The 12,498-nt window shown below is 44.1% G+C and overlaps 1 protein-coding gene across 1 annotated transcript; it reads right to left on the bottom strand.

Moving 5' to 3' along the window:
- Positions 1-4,508: 4,508 nt before the first annotated feature.
- On the bottom strand, positions 4,509-11,731 carry SLC16A5 (solute carrier family 16 member 5). Its single transcript, XM_058817462.1, has 4 exons — positions 11,512-11,731; positions 8,213-8,356; positions 6,355-7,221; positions 4,509-4,756 (listed from the first exon to the last, which is right to left on the bottom strand). Exons 1-4 carry the CDS (start codon positions 11,729-11,731, stop codon positions 4,515-4,517), a joined length of 1,473 nt encoding a protein of 490 aa, XP_058673445.1. The 3' UTR covers positions 4,509-4,514.
- Between the last annotated feature and the right edge of the window lie 767 nt (positions 11,732-12,498).

Raw genomic sequence — 12,498 nt, 5'->3', positions numbered from 1 at the left:
CACACATTTCGCATTTACAAATACACACATCGCCTGTTTGTACCTGACACGAAACACAGCTTTGCATCTCCCAATTCCATCTTGGTTGTACAATGCTTTGGGCACAGAGCAGAGCAATTCCCTTGTCTTGAAGTAACAGCTCAATGAAACCACCACAGTTTTACGTGCTGCAAGAGGGTTCAATTATGGTGCATGTTGTGTAAATATCCAAGGTAAAGGTTAATAAAGATCATAAACTGTGGGAGTAGACTCTGCAGAAATTTGTACTGCTTTTATTGAAGCAATTACGTGCATGGCTGTTCTTGTGTGGATAAGGCAAGGAACAGGCCGTGAGAATACGTTGTCTTTTGTGTTATCTCAAATACAATTGATTTGCATATCAAGCAAATTAGTCATGGACTGATCCACATGGCACCAGTGACAAGAGTGGTGGGCTGATAACCCACACAGCTGAGGGCACTGAAATATCTGCCCATGACTACATTGAATAGAAGGATGAGCAAAGAAGCTTCACTAAATGCAGTAATGCTGAATTTTTTAACATTGTAATGGTGTGGGAAGACACAGAACATGAAAGGGAAGATATTTATTTCTACCTGGTATAAAAGTTTAAGTCAGGCTAAGTGGTAATAACTTCAGCTCTTAGCATGATTATCAACTGAAGTCGTTATGTATTTATGTGTATGTCTAAATATATACATGCATTTTTATCTGCATATTTGAGTATATCTGAAAATGATCAGCAAAGGTGCTACAAAATGTGTCTATGTTAGAATGTTTTGCTACTGTAGTAAGAAATATCTTCTAATGTGTGCCTTTGTAAGTGGTAAGTGTTGCTATAGTTTAAAGCCTCATCTGTCATTAAATAGAAGGCGAATGAGTAATGTGGGAAAGCAGGGCAGAGAAAGCAAACACAGGCAGCTAGTCCATACAAACAGAGCACTGCTGGGATTGACTAATAAGGGGGGAGAACTGTGTTTAAAAAGGAAAAATGCGATTACTTCTGTTTGTAAGAACTGCATTTACCCACCCAATATTGGCTGTAGAGTTTAATGGTCTGAGTGCTCCAAGCACTGGCTGTTTGCCAGAGCAGGGGCTGGTCTAGCCAGGGTAGTCACAGCTCCAGGGGCTGTTCTGGTGACTTCTATAGCACACCAAAGCCAGAATTCAGGAAATTTTAATTTTTAGTTGTTTCTTTTCTTATAGCTACTAGCTGTGTCTGCAAACAGCAAGCCAAGCTCTTAAATTAAGTGATTTTGCACTTCAGAGGTGTCTTAGAGTGTGTAAGATTGCTGTAACCTTTATTTGGGGTTTATTGCTATTAAATATAAATCATTAATATTGAATTTTCCAAGTATTACCCTGGCAGGGAATCTTAGGCTTTTAAGGATCATGATCTTGCAATACTTCAGTGTGAATTTCCCACTGTGAATGTTTCATTTCAGTGAGGAAAGGTGCTTCTTGCCAAAATGCTTATCTTGCAATGGTCTTGCAGAATATCTTCAATGATAAAGGGAGCAGGGGAGGGGCAAGAGGGGACATGGGGAGCAAGGAACATTTCATTCTGGTCAATTTTTGTGGCTCTGCTATTTCTCAGAGATTTGTAACCTGGCTGAGTTATTAGTGTTTGTCCCAAATTAAAGCCAGGGTTGTTTAACTCTGCAGATGTTAAAGAAACTGCTTCAGTGAGGCTGCAGCTGCCGTGTGGAAAGGCATTAAAGTAATGAGGGTCCCCAAGACTCCTGAGGACTGAGTGTTGCTGCCCCTGTAGGATCCCTCTGAGGGGGAATATTTATTGTTCTGTAGCATGCTCAGGTCATTCCTGTTATCCTTTGCCAAGCTCCTGCTCAAGGCAGCTTGGAGCTCAGCTTGGAGACACACATGGGAGAGGAGATCCATGGAAAGGAGAGGAGGGGGCTGTTTCTCTGTTATGGGAACTAAGACATCCCATTCACCTGTGGAAACACAGCATAAAATGTTACTACTTGTCTGCTGAGGATTTGCTTCAAACCTGTGGGTTGTGGATTACTTTTAAAGGGTCTGTGGAAATTAACCAAGGGGACAGCCCTGTTTTCAGGCTTGAGTTCTATTAGAAAGGTTTCAGTCAGCAACTTGAGAAATGTTAAAATAACAGGGTTGTGAATTGGTTGTTTTTCTTCCCAGAAACCTCCCTCTGCACCTGTGAATAAGTCCCAGTGACCCCAGTGATAAGTCTGGGAGTATCAAAAAGCCCTTCTGAAAAGCACTGTCCTTGCCTTCCATCCTAAATTATCTTGCACAATCAAGAAATGATCAAAACAGGTTTCTTTGCCTTGGTGTAGGAGGAGCTGATCTCTGTGTCAGCTTCAGTTGGTGAAGATTTTTTTGGTTTTGCCCTGTACATTTCCTTTTTTATGAAGCAGCCAAGGCAAAAGCATTACAGGTGGATCAATTGGCTCCATGCAGGAGGTGCCTTCCATTGCTCCTTCACCTAACCTTTGTTTCTTGTGAGAAATTTTGATGGATTGTAGCTTACACCATATCTTGCCTGTTTTGCCCAGGACATTTGAAGCAGTGGTAGGATCTGGGGCTACATAACCTCATATTTCTGTAAGAAAACAGAAAGGGAATATAGAAAGGTGAAAAGAATTTAAAATTTAGGAATTACACACAGAGAAAATGACAGCCTGTTCAGCTGCTTAGCTGTTTATTTGCAATAGCTAGAAGAAATTTGGGACTTAATCCCTTTTTATTGCTTTTTTGTGAGAAAGCTCCCTCATTTTCCTAGGAATGTACAGCAGTCTCTTTTGGTAAACTGAGAAGCACCAATCTCTGTTTACTTCATATTTATTCATAGTTATGAACCATGTAAGCATTACATAAGTTAATAAACACATGAGATGAGAGTTAGATATGTATATCTCCCCCTAACCAACTTATTTAAGTATAGGTTTGATCAGGAAATGCAAATCCTCCTGGGTCTGTGATACCAGGGCAGTATTTGAGAAGATCCTGAGCTGTGGGAGCAGGAGCCCTTCTGAGTAAAAGCCACCTGTGAAGCCATCACAGTCTCTGAAGACCTTGGAGTCATCCAGAGTGGGGTTTTTTAAATTGGTTTGTTTGTTTTGTCTGGGGAGCTATAATGACAGCTGGGGGTTTGTCACTGGGAATGTGATAGGTCAGTTCTCCAGAGAAGCACTGCAGCTGAGTTTGATATAACAGTTCTTACACAGGCACTGCATTATTGAAAGCTGTTACTTCTGTTTCACTCCCATTTTGTGCTTCCATCTTTTTGATTGTTCTGATGTGTTGGGTTGTCCTTATCCACATGCTTCACGAGCTGTTACCCACATCTGTTGGATCAGGGATGACACAGATTGAGCTCCTGCTGCAGCCATTGACAGGAACAAGTCCAAATCCTGGGGATGTGGCAGAGAATGCCACTTACAGTCAAGGCTGTATGGATAGAAAGTCAGCAACACTGGCTTTTCTCTGTATGCTTTCCCCATGGATTTCTTTTTAAGTTCTGCTTGTGCTTGTAAGAAATATAAGTTATGTTTGTACAAAGTTTTCTATAATGAGAATGCTGGTGTAATTGGGCTCAAAAGTGTAAGACTTAAGAGTTGAACTGATCTCCACAAAGAGGAACTACAATTGCTTTGTATTTTGCCCTATAAAAGGATGCATATCCTTTTTCTTAGGTCTAATATCACTCTCCCTGTCCCAAATGGGTTCCAGTTAATGCTGAAGTGTGCTTACATGAGCCATGAATTCTCTTTTATGATATATTAAACTTGAGATATCAGTAGTTATACAACGTAGGCACTCCAAGGCATGGTGGGTTGTTTTTTTGGTTTTTTTTTTTTGAGGCTCTGGAGTTAAATTTTGAGGCTTTGAAACTGTCCTTGACATGAAGAGCTCCTGTGTATGCTTCATAGGAGAAAATAGTTGATCTTACTAGAGATTTGTCTGAGTTCTACAACCCATCCAGCTGCTTTTGTATAATATTTAGAGATGTGGAAAATAATAACACACTTCCTGTGGAAATGTTTGACTTGCCACCCCCAGCATGGGAAGCAAACAGGAAGCCTGTGCACCAAAATTGCATATTCAGAAGAGGCAACAATATTTCTTTGGGAAGAACTACCCATTAATATGTGTTATCCAGCACTTCCAACTGGAATGTGCTTGTGAAATTCCAGGGACTTCTTAAAGGTGGTGACTTAACCCAATTGAACTATGCCAGCTTTTGTGTCCTGGTGCTGGGTCCCATGGCTGTTATCCTTTGGTTTGCTTTAGGAGAGCTCATGTCTCTTTGTGCTTCATCTCCTTGGCTGATGCTGGGTTCTGTGCTGGGCCCGTGGTCTGGATCTCTGCCTTGGGGTCTGACAAGGCCCTATGGAATGCAAGTGCAGAAGGAGGATGACAGTAGTGAAAAGCAGACTGGTTTTTTCTGATCTGCCATCAGTGTTGGGCCATGTGTTGGTTTGTACAGACCACTTCATGGTGTTGCACTTTTCCCCCCGTTTTTATTTTCATATGCTCGTGATGTACTCAACTGCTGGAGGGGATTGACTTACAGCCTTTGGTTCTGTTGACATTTCACTGTACTGATATCTGGAGGGATTGTCCAAATGTGCTTTAGAAGCCTCTCTCAATTTGTTTTTTTTTTCCAGAGCACAGAAGCTGAGCCCCATAAATAATGCAGCTGATATCAGGAAGAAGCTGGAGGTGTAGAAGACGTAGTGGAAATCACTGGTTATGTCTACCAGGAGACCTGGAATAGAAATGAAAGCTTAGCCAAAGAGAAGAGGCACTGAAGGCATTCATTTACATGCACGTTAAACCTGAATCGTTCAGCAAACTGCCATATACAAAAGACAAGAATTCTCTCATGAGTTAAGTTCTCTTCTCTGGATTCAAGTGGTTGTTTAGTTTTTATTTGTAGTCACAAGTCAGGTGATACTTCTGTAGAAAGTATTTCTCAATACACACAGAAATCAGGAAAGAAAGGAAATTGTAATTTTTCCCCAACCTGCTGCTTCATTTCATTTGCTCAGCAGAGAACCCTTGTGCCACTGCCACTCAGTGGCTTTTGGAATGAGTGACCCTATTATGTCCTGGGGCAGAAAATAGAACAACTAGATAGAGAAGTAGCTCAGAAACTTACATAGTAAGGTCTCCAAACTGAACATTTGTCTCTAATCCTGTTTAATGAAGGATAAGGAAATTCACAGCACAGCAAGATTATGACTAACATAAAGTGACCTCAGTATAAACCATTTAGAAACATGAGATATAGAGGGAGTCATTTAACACTAATATTAGAGATGGAAAAGTGATACTTAGGCCAAATACACGATGCCTTCCATCATCATAAGGCTGCTTATCAATATGGAAATACTGGAATAATGTTTATTTGCTTGTATTTTTCAGTCAAAATTGGTGATGTTTCTTTCCATGGTGTACTTTTCTATAGCAGATTTTAGGACTGTGAACAGAAATGGAGCTGCTTTTACTGTGCTTTTTTTTGCCCATCTGCTGCTCCTGTCAGAGATGACCAAGAAGGGACCTTTTTGCTCTTAGAGAAAAGCGACTGACACGCTAATGGCAGGGAGTACCATGAAATACACTGCATGTTACCACCACATTATTGAGCCAGACACAATTTTCCTACTGAGTAGCCACAATTCATTGTCTGGAGAAGAGAACTAAAGCATGAACTGAGGCTGACATGCTCAGGTTGACATTTGTTATTTGTTGGTCTTTTCAATTGACTGCAGGAGCAGGTGTGTCTTGGACAGGTCACTTAGTGCCATTTGGAGTGAACTGTGAATAATTTATTAGACTGAGAGTCTTAACTAGCTCCTTTCTTGTCTCCAGAGAAAAATTAATATGCTCCAGAACTTGGAAAGAAGACTGAACAGAAGCTTTTACTGTGGGGCTTTTGAATAATGTAGGAGTGGTAATAATTGTGAACACAAATAATTCATTTAATGGGAAGTTCACAATTTCTTGAGACTTCATGGATAAAGCAATGCAAACTGGTAAAAAGGTGAAAAAGTTCATAGTTATTCCTGTTGGCTTCTTGCCACTGGAAAAAAGCTGTCATTGCTCCCATATGTATCAGATCACATACCAAGTGAGTAACTTTTTCACTGTGATCTCAATGCAGCTGTTGAAATTACTTTCCAGCTGTCAAAAGAGGCTGATGATTCTTTTCCAACCGTACCTTTTATACTGCTCCCTTTGCATAACTCACCTACACCAAGGGTCTGGAAACTCCCTAATTCCTCTTCTTGATGCTCCCAAGCACTTGCCACCAGTTTCCAAACCACCACCTTTCCCCCAGCCAGGCTTCATAGCCTCTCTCACCTGTGAGCGGGGCCCCGATGAGGAGGGTGGTGCTCTCTAGGATGGTGAAGAGCCCTAGAGCACTGGAGAACCTGTCCATCTCCACCACATCCATCAGCACCTGGAAGGTGAGCGCCCCGACGCCGCTCATGGCTATGCTGAGGATGACGCAGTAGAGGATGAGCACACTGAACTCAGCTGAGATGACACAGATGAAGTTGCTGAGCCCGCAGAGGAGCACGGCCAGGCTGAACAGGTAGATGCGCCTTCCCGTGAAGACTCTGTGTCCTGAGAGCAGCCCTGTGAAAGGGCGAATGAAGATGTTGATGAGCCCGATGACGGAGATGAGGAGGGCTGCCTTGCGCTCCTCCACCCCGTTGTGGATGGCATAAGGCACAAGGTAGACATGGGGTAAGGCAAACCCCATCATCATCCAGGTTACTCCAATAGTGTAAATCTGGTAACCTTTGTTTTGACAGAAGATGTCAAAAGCCAGGTACTTCTGCAGCATCTGGAAGCATTTTGTCCTTTTGGTGTGCTGCTGGAGTGTGGGGTGGTGAGGAGATGCTCCATTGGACAGCTGTGTCTCTTCTGCTCTGCTCCCTGGCTCCTCTTCGGGCTTGGCAGACTGTGGAAGTGACCCTGATGCCAGCTGAATGGGTCTCATGATGGCTCCACAAACACAGCCGTTCAGCAGTATTCCTCCAAAGATGAGGAAGGTGTTTCTCCAGCCCATCTCATCCAGCAAGTATTGAGACAGCAGCGGCCACAGCGTGAAGCCGAGGGAGACCCCGGTGGAGGCCACGGCATTGGCCAGTGTTCGCCACCGCACAAAGTAATAGCCCAGCACAGTCACTCCTGCCTGGAAGCTGAAACATGATCCCAGACCTAAAGATGAGAATAAATGATCTTTCTTTGTTGTCTTAAAGGGGAAAAAGAGCCCAAATTCACGGTGTACCCACAGATGATTTCATCTGCCATTGAAGCATTTTCTGACCTGCCAGGCCACATAGCCCCCAGGGATTGATTAATACTCAGAAACCCCACACCAGGATGAAGAAGGTTGTTATGTGTAAATTAAACTATTTGTGTTCTTGGGTATAGTAAATATACTGATCTAAACTGATGTTTTTCTGGGACACGGTGCAATTCTTAAGTTGCTATGGAATTGTTCATTAAAAGCTTGGATTTTATTCCACATGCAATGAGCAGTGCTGCTTTCCTGATGCTTTCATCAGGGCTCAGGGAGTTGCTTGTTTTTTTCTCAAAGCAGTGGCCACTGCTTAACTTGCAAGATCCAGCAGGAATGGTTACAGAGTAAGGAATTAATTTCTCTGTGTTATTAAAAACCAAGAGTTGAATGTCAGTTACATAGGAGAAATATTTGGAAAGGAAGAGTTCCCATCTGTTACTTCTGTTCAAAACCAACAGGGTCTTTTGTTAGAAAAAGATGTCTCCGTTCTCCCCCAGTTTGGGAGTGGTGAAATACAAGCTCAGGGAACCTGAGAAGGACATTATCGCAACACATTATGTTCCAAGATTGGAAAAACAACAAAACCCCTCCCTTCTTGAAAGACAAAAGGCTGAGAAGCTACTAAAAAGAACAGACATCCTTTTTCTCTTTTTCATCTTTTTCATCTTTTACCCTCTGGAGATCTGTAGCTTTTTCCAGAGAGAAGCACTTCCCAGTGAGCTTGAGTGGGTGAGGTGTATGCTAAAGGGATGTGAAGGCCAAGTCTAGTGGGATTTCTGCTGTGCTGGGAGGCTGTTGAGTTCTCCTGTTTCACAGATGAGTGGAAAAATGTGACCACTTAGCTGGGGCTCTCCCACTTCCCATCTCCAGCACAGCAGCTGAGTTTCCCTGCTCTCCAGTACGTACCAGTGATGAGGCCAGCTGTGAGGTACAGCTGGCTGATGGACTTGCAGAAGGAGCTGGACACCATTCCCAGCCCGCTGAGCAGCCCTCCCAGCATCACCACGAACCTGCAGCCAAACCGCTTCACCAGGATGCTGCAGAGGGGCCCTGGAAGTAGAGAAGGAAAAGGGAAGCAGTTAGGGATAAAGGAAGTATTTTGTACCTGCTGGGCTGCTGCAATTATCAAATTATGTAGTCTAGAGACCCTGAAGGTTTTCCCAGCAGCTTAATGTAGTGGGGGAGACAGGAAGAGAAAATATTTTCTGTGATCCTCCCAAGTGCTTGGCCAGCTTGTTGGCTGAGGTGACGACTGTCATCTGCTGGGATTTTGACCATCAAGTAGGATGTGATGGATTTTCATTAAAACCCTTGGAACGGGACTTCTGGTGAATTCCATGAGATTATGAGAAATTACTTGTTTGTTAATGACATTAACATCCTTCATTTTGGGGCAGGGAAAGATTAGATCACATCTGCAGCCTGCCAGTGGGGAAGGTGCTTCTCTCTGCATTCTCTGGGAGAAGAAGATCTGAAGGTAGTTTCTTTTCCTGTTCCCTCAAGAATCCTCAAGGTTTTCCAGGTTTTATTAACATTTTTCCCAATTCTGAACACTTAAGGTTATGGAAGCAAATGCAAAATTACTGTAAGCTGCAGAATTAGGAGTCAGTCAGTGTAGGGAATATAACCTGTGGCATATTTGTGACCTAAATCAACATCTGGTTTGAAATACAATCCACACAGTCAAGTGAACAGTGGAACATTATTAAAATTAGGAGTGCAGCTGTCTGTATTTTGATCTGCTTGGGAGATTTTCACCTTAGACTTCAGTGGCCTCTGAAAAAGTGTCCAGCAAATGTGACTGGATTATTTTTTCCTCCTGCTGAAGACATTAAGGATGGTACTGCTGTTTAACTAGCCCAAGAAGGCATAAATTGAACACTATAAAATAATGAGGTTGACTCTAAAAACCATAAGGGTTTGTCATGATTAGTTCCTGGTTACTTGTTGTCTGGGTTTCAAATGTTATTTCTCACTTGCCTGGGGCTTTTGTGCTTTCTTTTGCAATAATATCAACAAAATTGCCGCATTTATATGAGTTAGTGCAGAGTGTTCCGTGTGCATGGATATCTAAGAGCAGGAACCTGTAATGGCCTGAAATTCCCTTTTGGACACAGATGTAGCACCCTAGGTCTCTCAAATTATCTTAGAATAATCACTAATGGCTTTTACCTAGGAACGTAGCACTGATAATGGAATATGTTTGGCTGAGTTATGAGCTATTGTTTGCCCTGTGCCCTTCCCCATTTCCTTCCATGGCTCTCCTGCATGGAACCTTCTCCCAGTACTGACTGCTCTGGGAACAGGCTGCTCTGCCCATTTCCCTTTCTCTTCCAATTTTTGCAACAAATAAATTTTTTTCCCCTTCAGTTCCTCTGAATTAAAAGGAATAAATGTGAAGAAAAGCGAGTGGCACCTTTAAGGGATACTAGTGACAACAGCATGCAATTTTGGGAAAGATTTAAGTGCTGAAATGTAACTGGAGAACTTGAATCAAGTAAAGCCTGGCCCTCTCCAAAGGAGGTCAGAAGTTGCAGCAAAAGCCATATGTGCTTGGCCTGAGAGGGAAGCTTTGATCTCTGTTTATTTTGGGGTTTTTTGTCTTCTGGTTTATGTTACTGCTGCCTCCTTCTACTGGGGAAAAGCATAAATCCTCCTGTGCTCTAACACCCTGCAATAGGAGACATAACTGGCAAGCAAAGTACAACTTTCTGGCTGTGGCCTGACAAATTCTATTGTGAATATCAACACAAAGCTATTCTTTCCTTATCTAATTTACAACTTTTGGATCTATGTATTGGCTGTCATTGTATTACCTTTTATAGAGGTTCTAGCCTCCTACACAACAATTACTTCATTAAAAACAACAGGATAATTGACATTCTTGTGGATACTGCCAGAGTTGTCCTTCCTGGACATGCTGGGACCAAGCTGCTTCTGAGACCGTTTCCCAGAGCCAGCAGGTCCCAGTTGGGTCCTCCCCACTAATGACAGAAGGATCACAGGGGCTGGAAAACAGGATGGGGAATGCCCAACAGCTTCCAAATTCCAAGCCCCGAGGATACTGCTTTATTTCTGCCTACTCTCAGTGGTGATTCCTCCCCTTGTCGCTTTCCTCGACATCTCTTTCCATCTGCATCTTGATATTCTGGACCCAGCTGTTTCTGCTAAGGTTCAAACTCTCAGTTCCATGCAGGTGGCTGCTAGCCATATCCTGCATGGTACAGACTGAACCTGCCATAGCCTTCACATCAGCGTGACTCAGGGCTCTGGGGTTGTTTTTTTGCTTTATAATGTAGTATCAACTTTCACCAGCATTGGAAGGGAGCAGGAATGAACTCAAGGAGAAGCTTGGAAACATGGGCAACACCGGGAATTTTCCTTCTGTTGCCTGGTAGGGTTTGGGTTGTCTGTTTATCAAATAAGCACAGAATTTGCATGGGTCATGAAGCACAGACCACTCATTGGGAAGTCCTTGAGCTGCTGGGGATTTGGTTTTCTCTCTGCAGAAAAAGAATCCCCACATCTCTGTGTGGAATCTGGGACCACTGCCCTGCGCTGCTCCCATGTTTTTTGTGAGGGGAAAACCAGTGATTCACTCCAGTATCCACAGAGCACAATGCTCCTTGCAGCCCTGCAGCCGTAGGTGCTGCCTGACCCACATTCTGCACCGATCCAGCCCTGCTCACATCCACCCTGATGCCTGCGTAGGTGTGCGCTCCGTGCCACCGCCCAAGGAGCTGCTTTTAAGGCTTTGCCTCAGCTGGCAGCACTGAGGAGCTCAGCTTTTGGCATCTCTTCAGCCACAAAGAACAGAGCTGTCATGTGGCATTTGGAAGGAGATGTGCTCTCGTGGACAAGATGAACCAAGAAAGCACCGCAGAGCTCCAGCACTATGTGCTGGCTTATTCAAAGAGCTTCTGTGAGAAATAACTGTGTTTTTGCTGATGTGGAAAAACTGGGCTGAGAAAGGGATTTGCCTTCTTTGACCAAGGGTCTTGGCTGACTCTGAGAGTGACAAAAGGGAGCGTGGAATCTGTGGACATTTAGCTTTGGACTGTGGGATCCAAGTGTCTTGGAAATGCTGTGTACTGCCCAACAGCCAGTCCCTTCCACCACCCGCCTTAATGAAACGCTGAATTACATCCCCCCACCAACAGCACAAGGGCAGCAGGTGGAAGAGGCCATTCCCTGCCATCACTCACCCCCTCCGTGCAGCACGGCCACCATGATGGACGGGAACCACGATGTCTCGCTGTTGCTGGCCTGGAACTCGTGCTGGAGGTCCGTGAAGAAGATCCCGATGCAGGCGGGGAAGCCCAGCGTCAGCCCCTGCAGCACCACTGCGGCCAGCAGGACCATCCATGCCCATCCCTGGTCCTGGGGCTTGGCAGTGCCACGTCCTGCTGCTTCTCCTTGGGACATGATAGCTCCGTTCTCCTCTCAGCCAGTCTGCTGGGGAAGGGAGTGCAGCTACCACACAACCCTCAGCCCAGTGAACAGGCCTTCAGGGAAGAGCTGATGGTGTTCCTGAGGCTCAGAGCACCGGTGAGTCCCACACCTTTCCCAGCTGACACTCTTGACTTCTTGCTCTGCATTTCTTCCAGCACCTCCCTTCCTTCTCACTACAGGATCCTGGCACCAGATTGTTTTAGAAACCGCTGCCTTCTCCTTTTATATTTCACAAGACTGTGACCACAGCCAGGTAGAGGACAGGACCACACCTCCTCTGAGGTATGAATTGGCTTTACCTAGTTCCGCCCTTATTTTCCCTTTCACCTGCTTTCATCATATGGAGTCCCCTTGCTGGCAATTGCTAAGGTCACACAGTCCCCGTGCCGAGGAGGAAAAACTGCAAATGCCAAGCAAAATAGAAACCTATAAAGGTTCTGTGTCACAGCAGGGTTCAGTGTGAACCTTTCAGGAGAACTACACCTACGTACAAAGTGCTGGTGGTGAAAAAATATTTTAAAGGCCATTAATTAACTAGAATCCAGTGATGGCAGATAGGCTTTTGCTTTACCTCTCTAGATCTAGAGCTGCTTCTGAGAGATCCCAGTTTGGATTTCTCTGAGACTGACAGAAACATATAGCAATAGTATTCTGCATCCTCTCCACATGAATAAACATGCATAAAATAATAATCTCTGGCAGCTGGATGAGCTCAGAGAAAGTGCCTATAAGGTCAATGC

This window comes from Ammospiza caudacuta, chromosome 19, assembly GCF_027887145.1.
Source record: "Ammospiza caudacuta isolate bAmmCau1 chromosome 19, bAmmCau1.pri, whole genome shotgun sequence".
Taxonomy (NCBI): Eukaryota; Metazoa; Chordata; class Aves; order Passeriformes; family Passerellidae; genus Ammospiza; species Ammospiza caudacuta.
The sequence above is the reverse complement of the archived record's forward strand: the minus strand, read 5'-3'. Positions and strand labels throughout refer to the sequence as shown.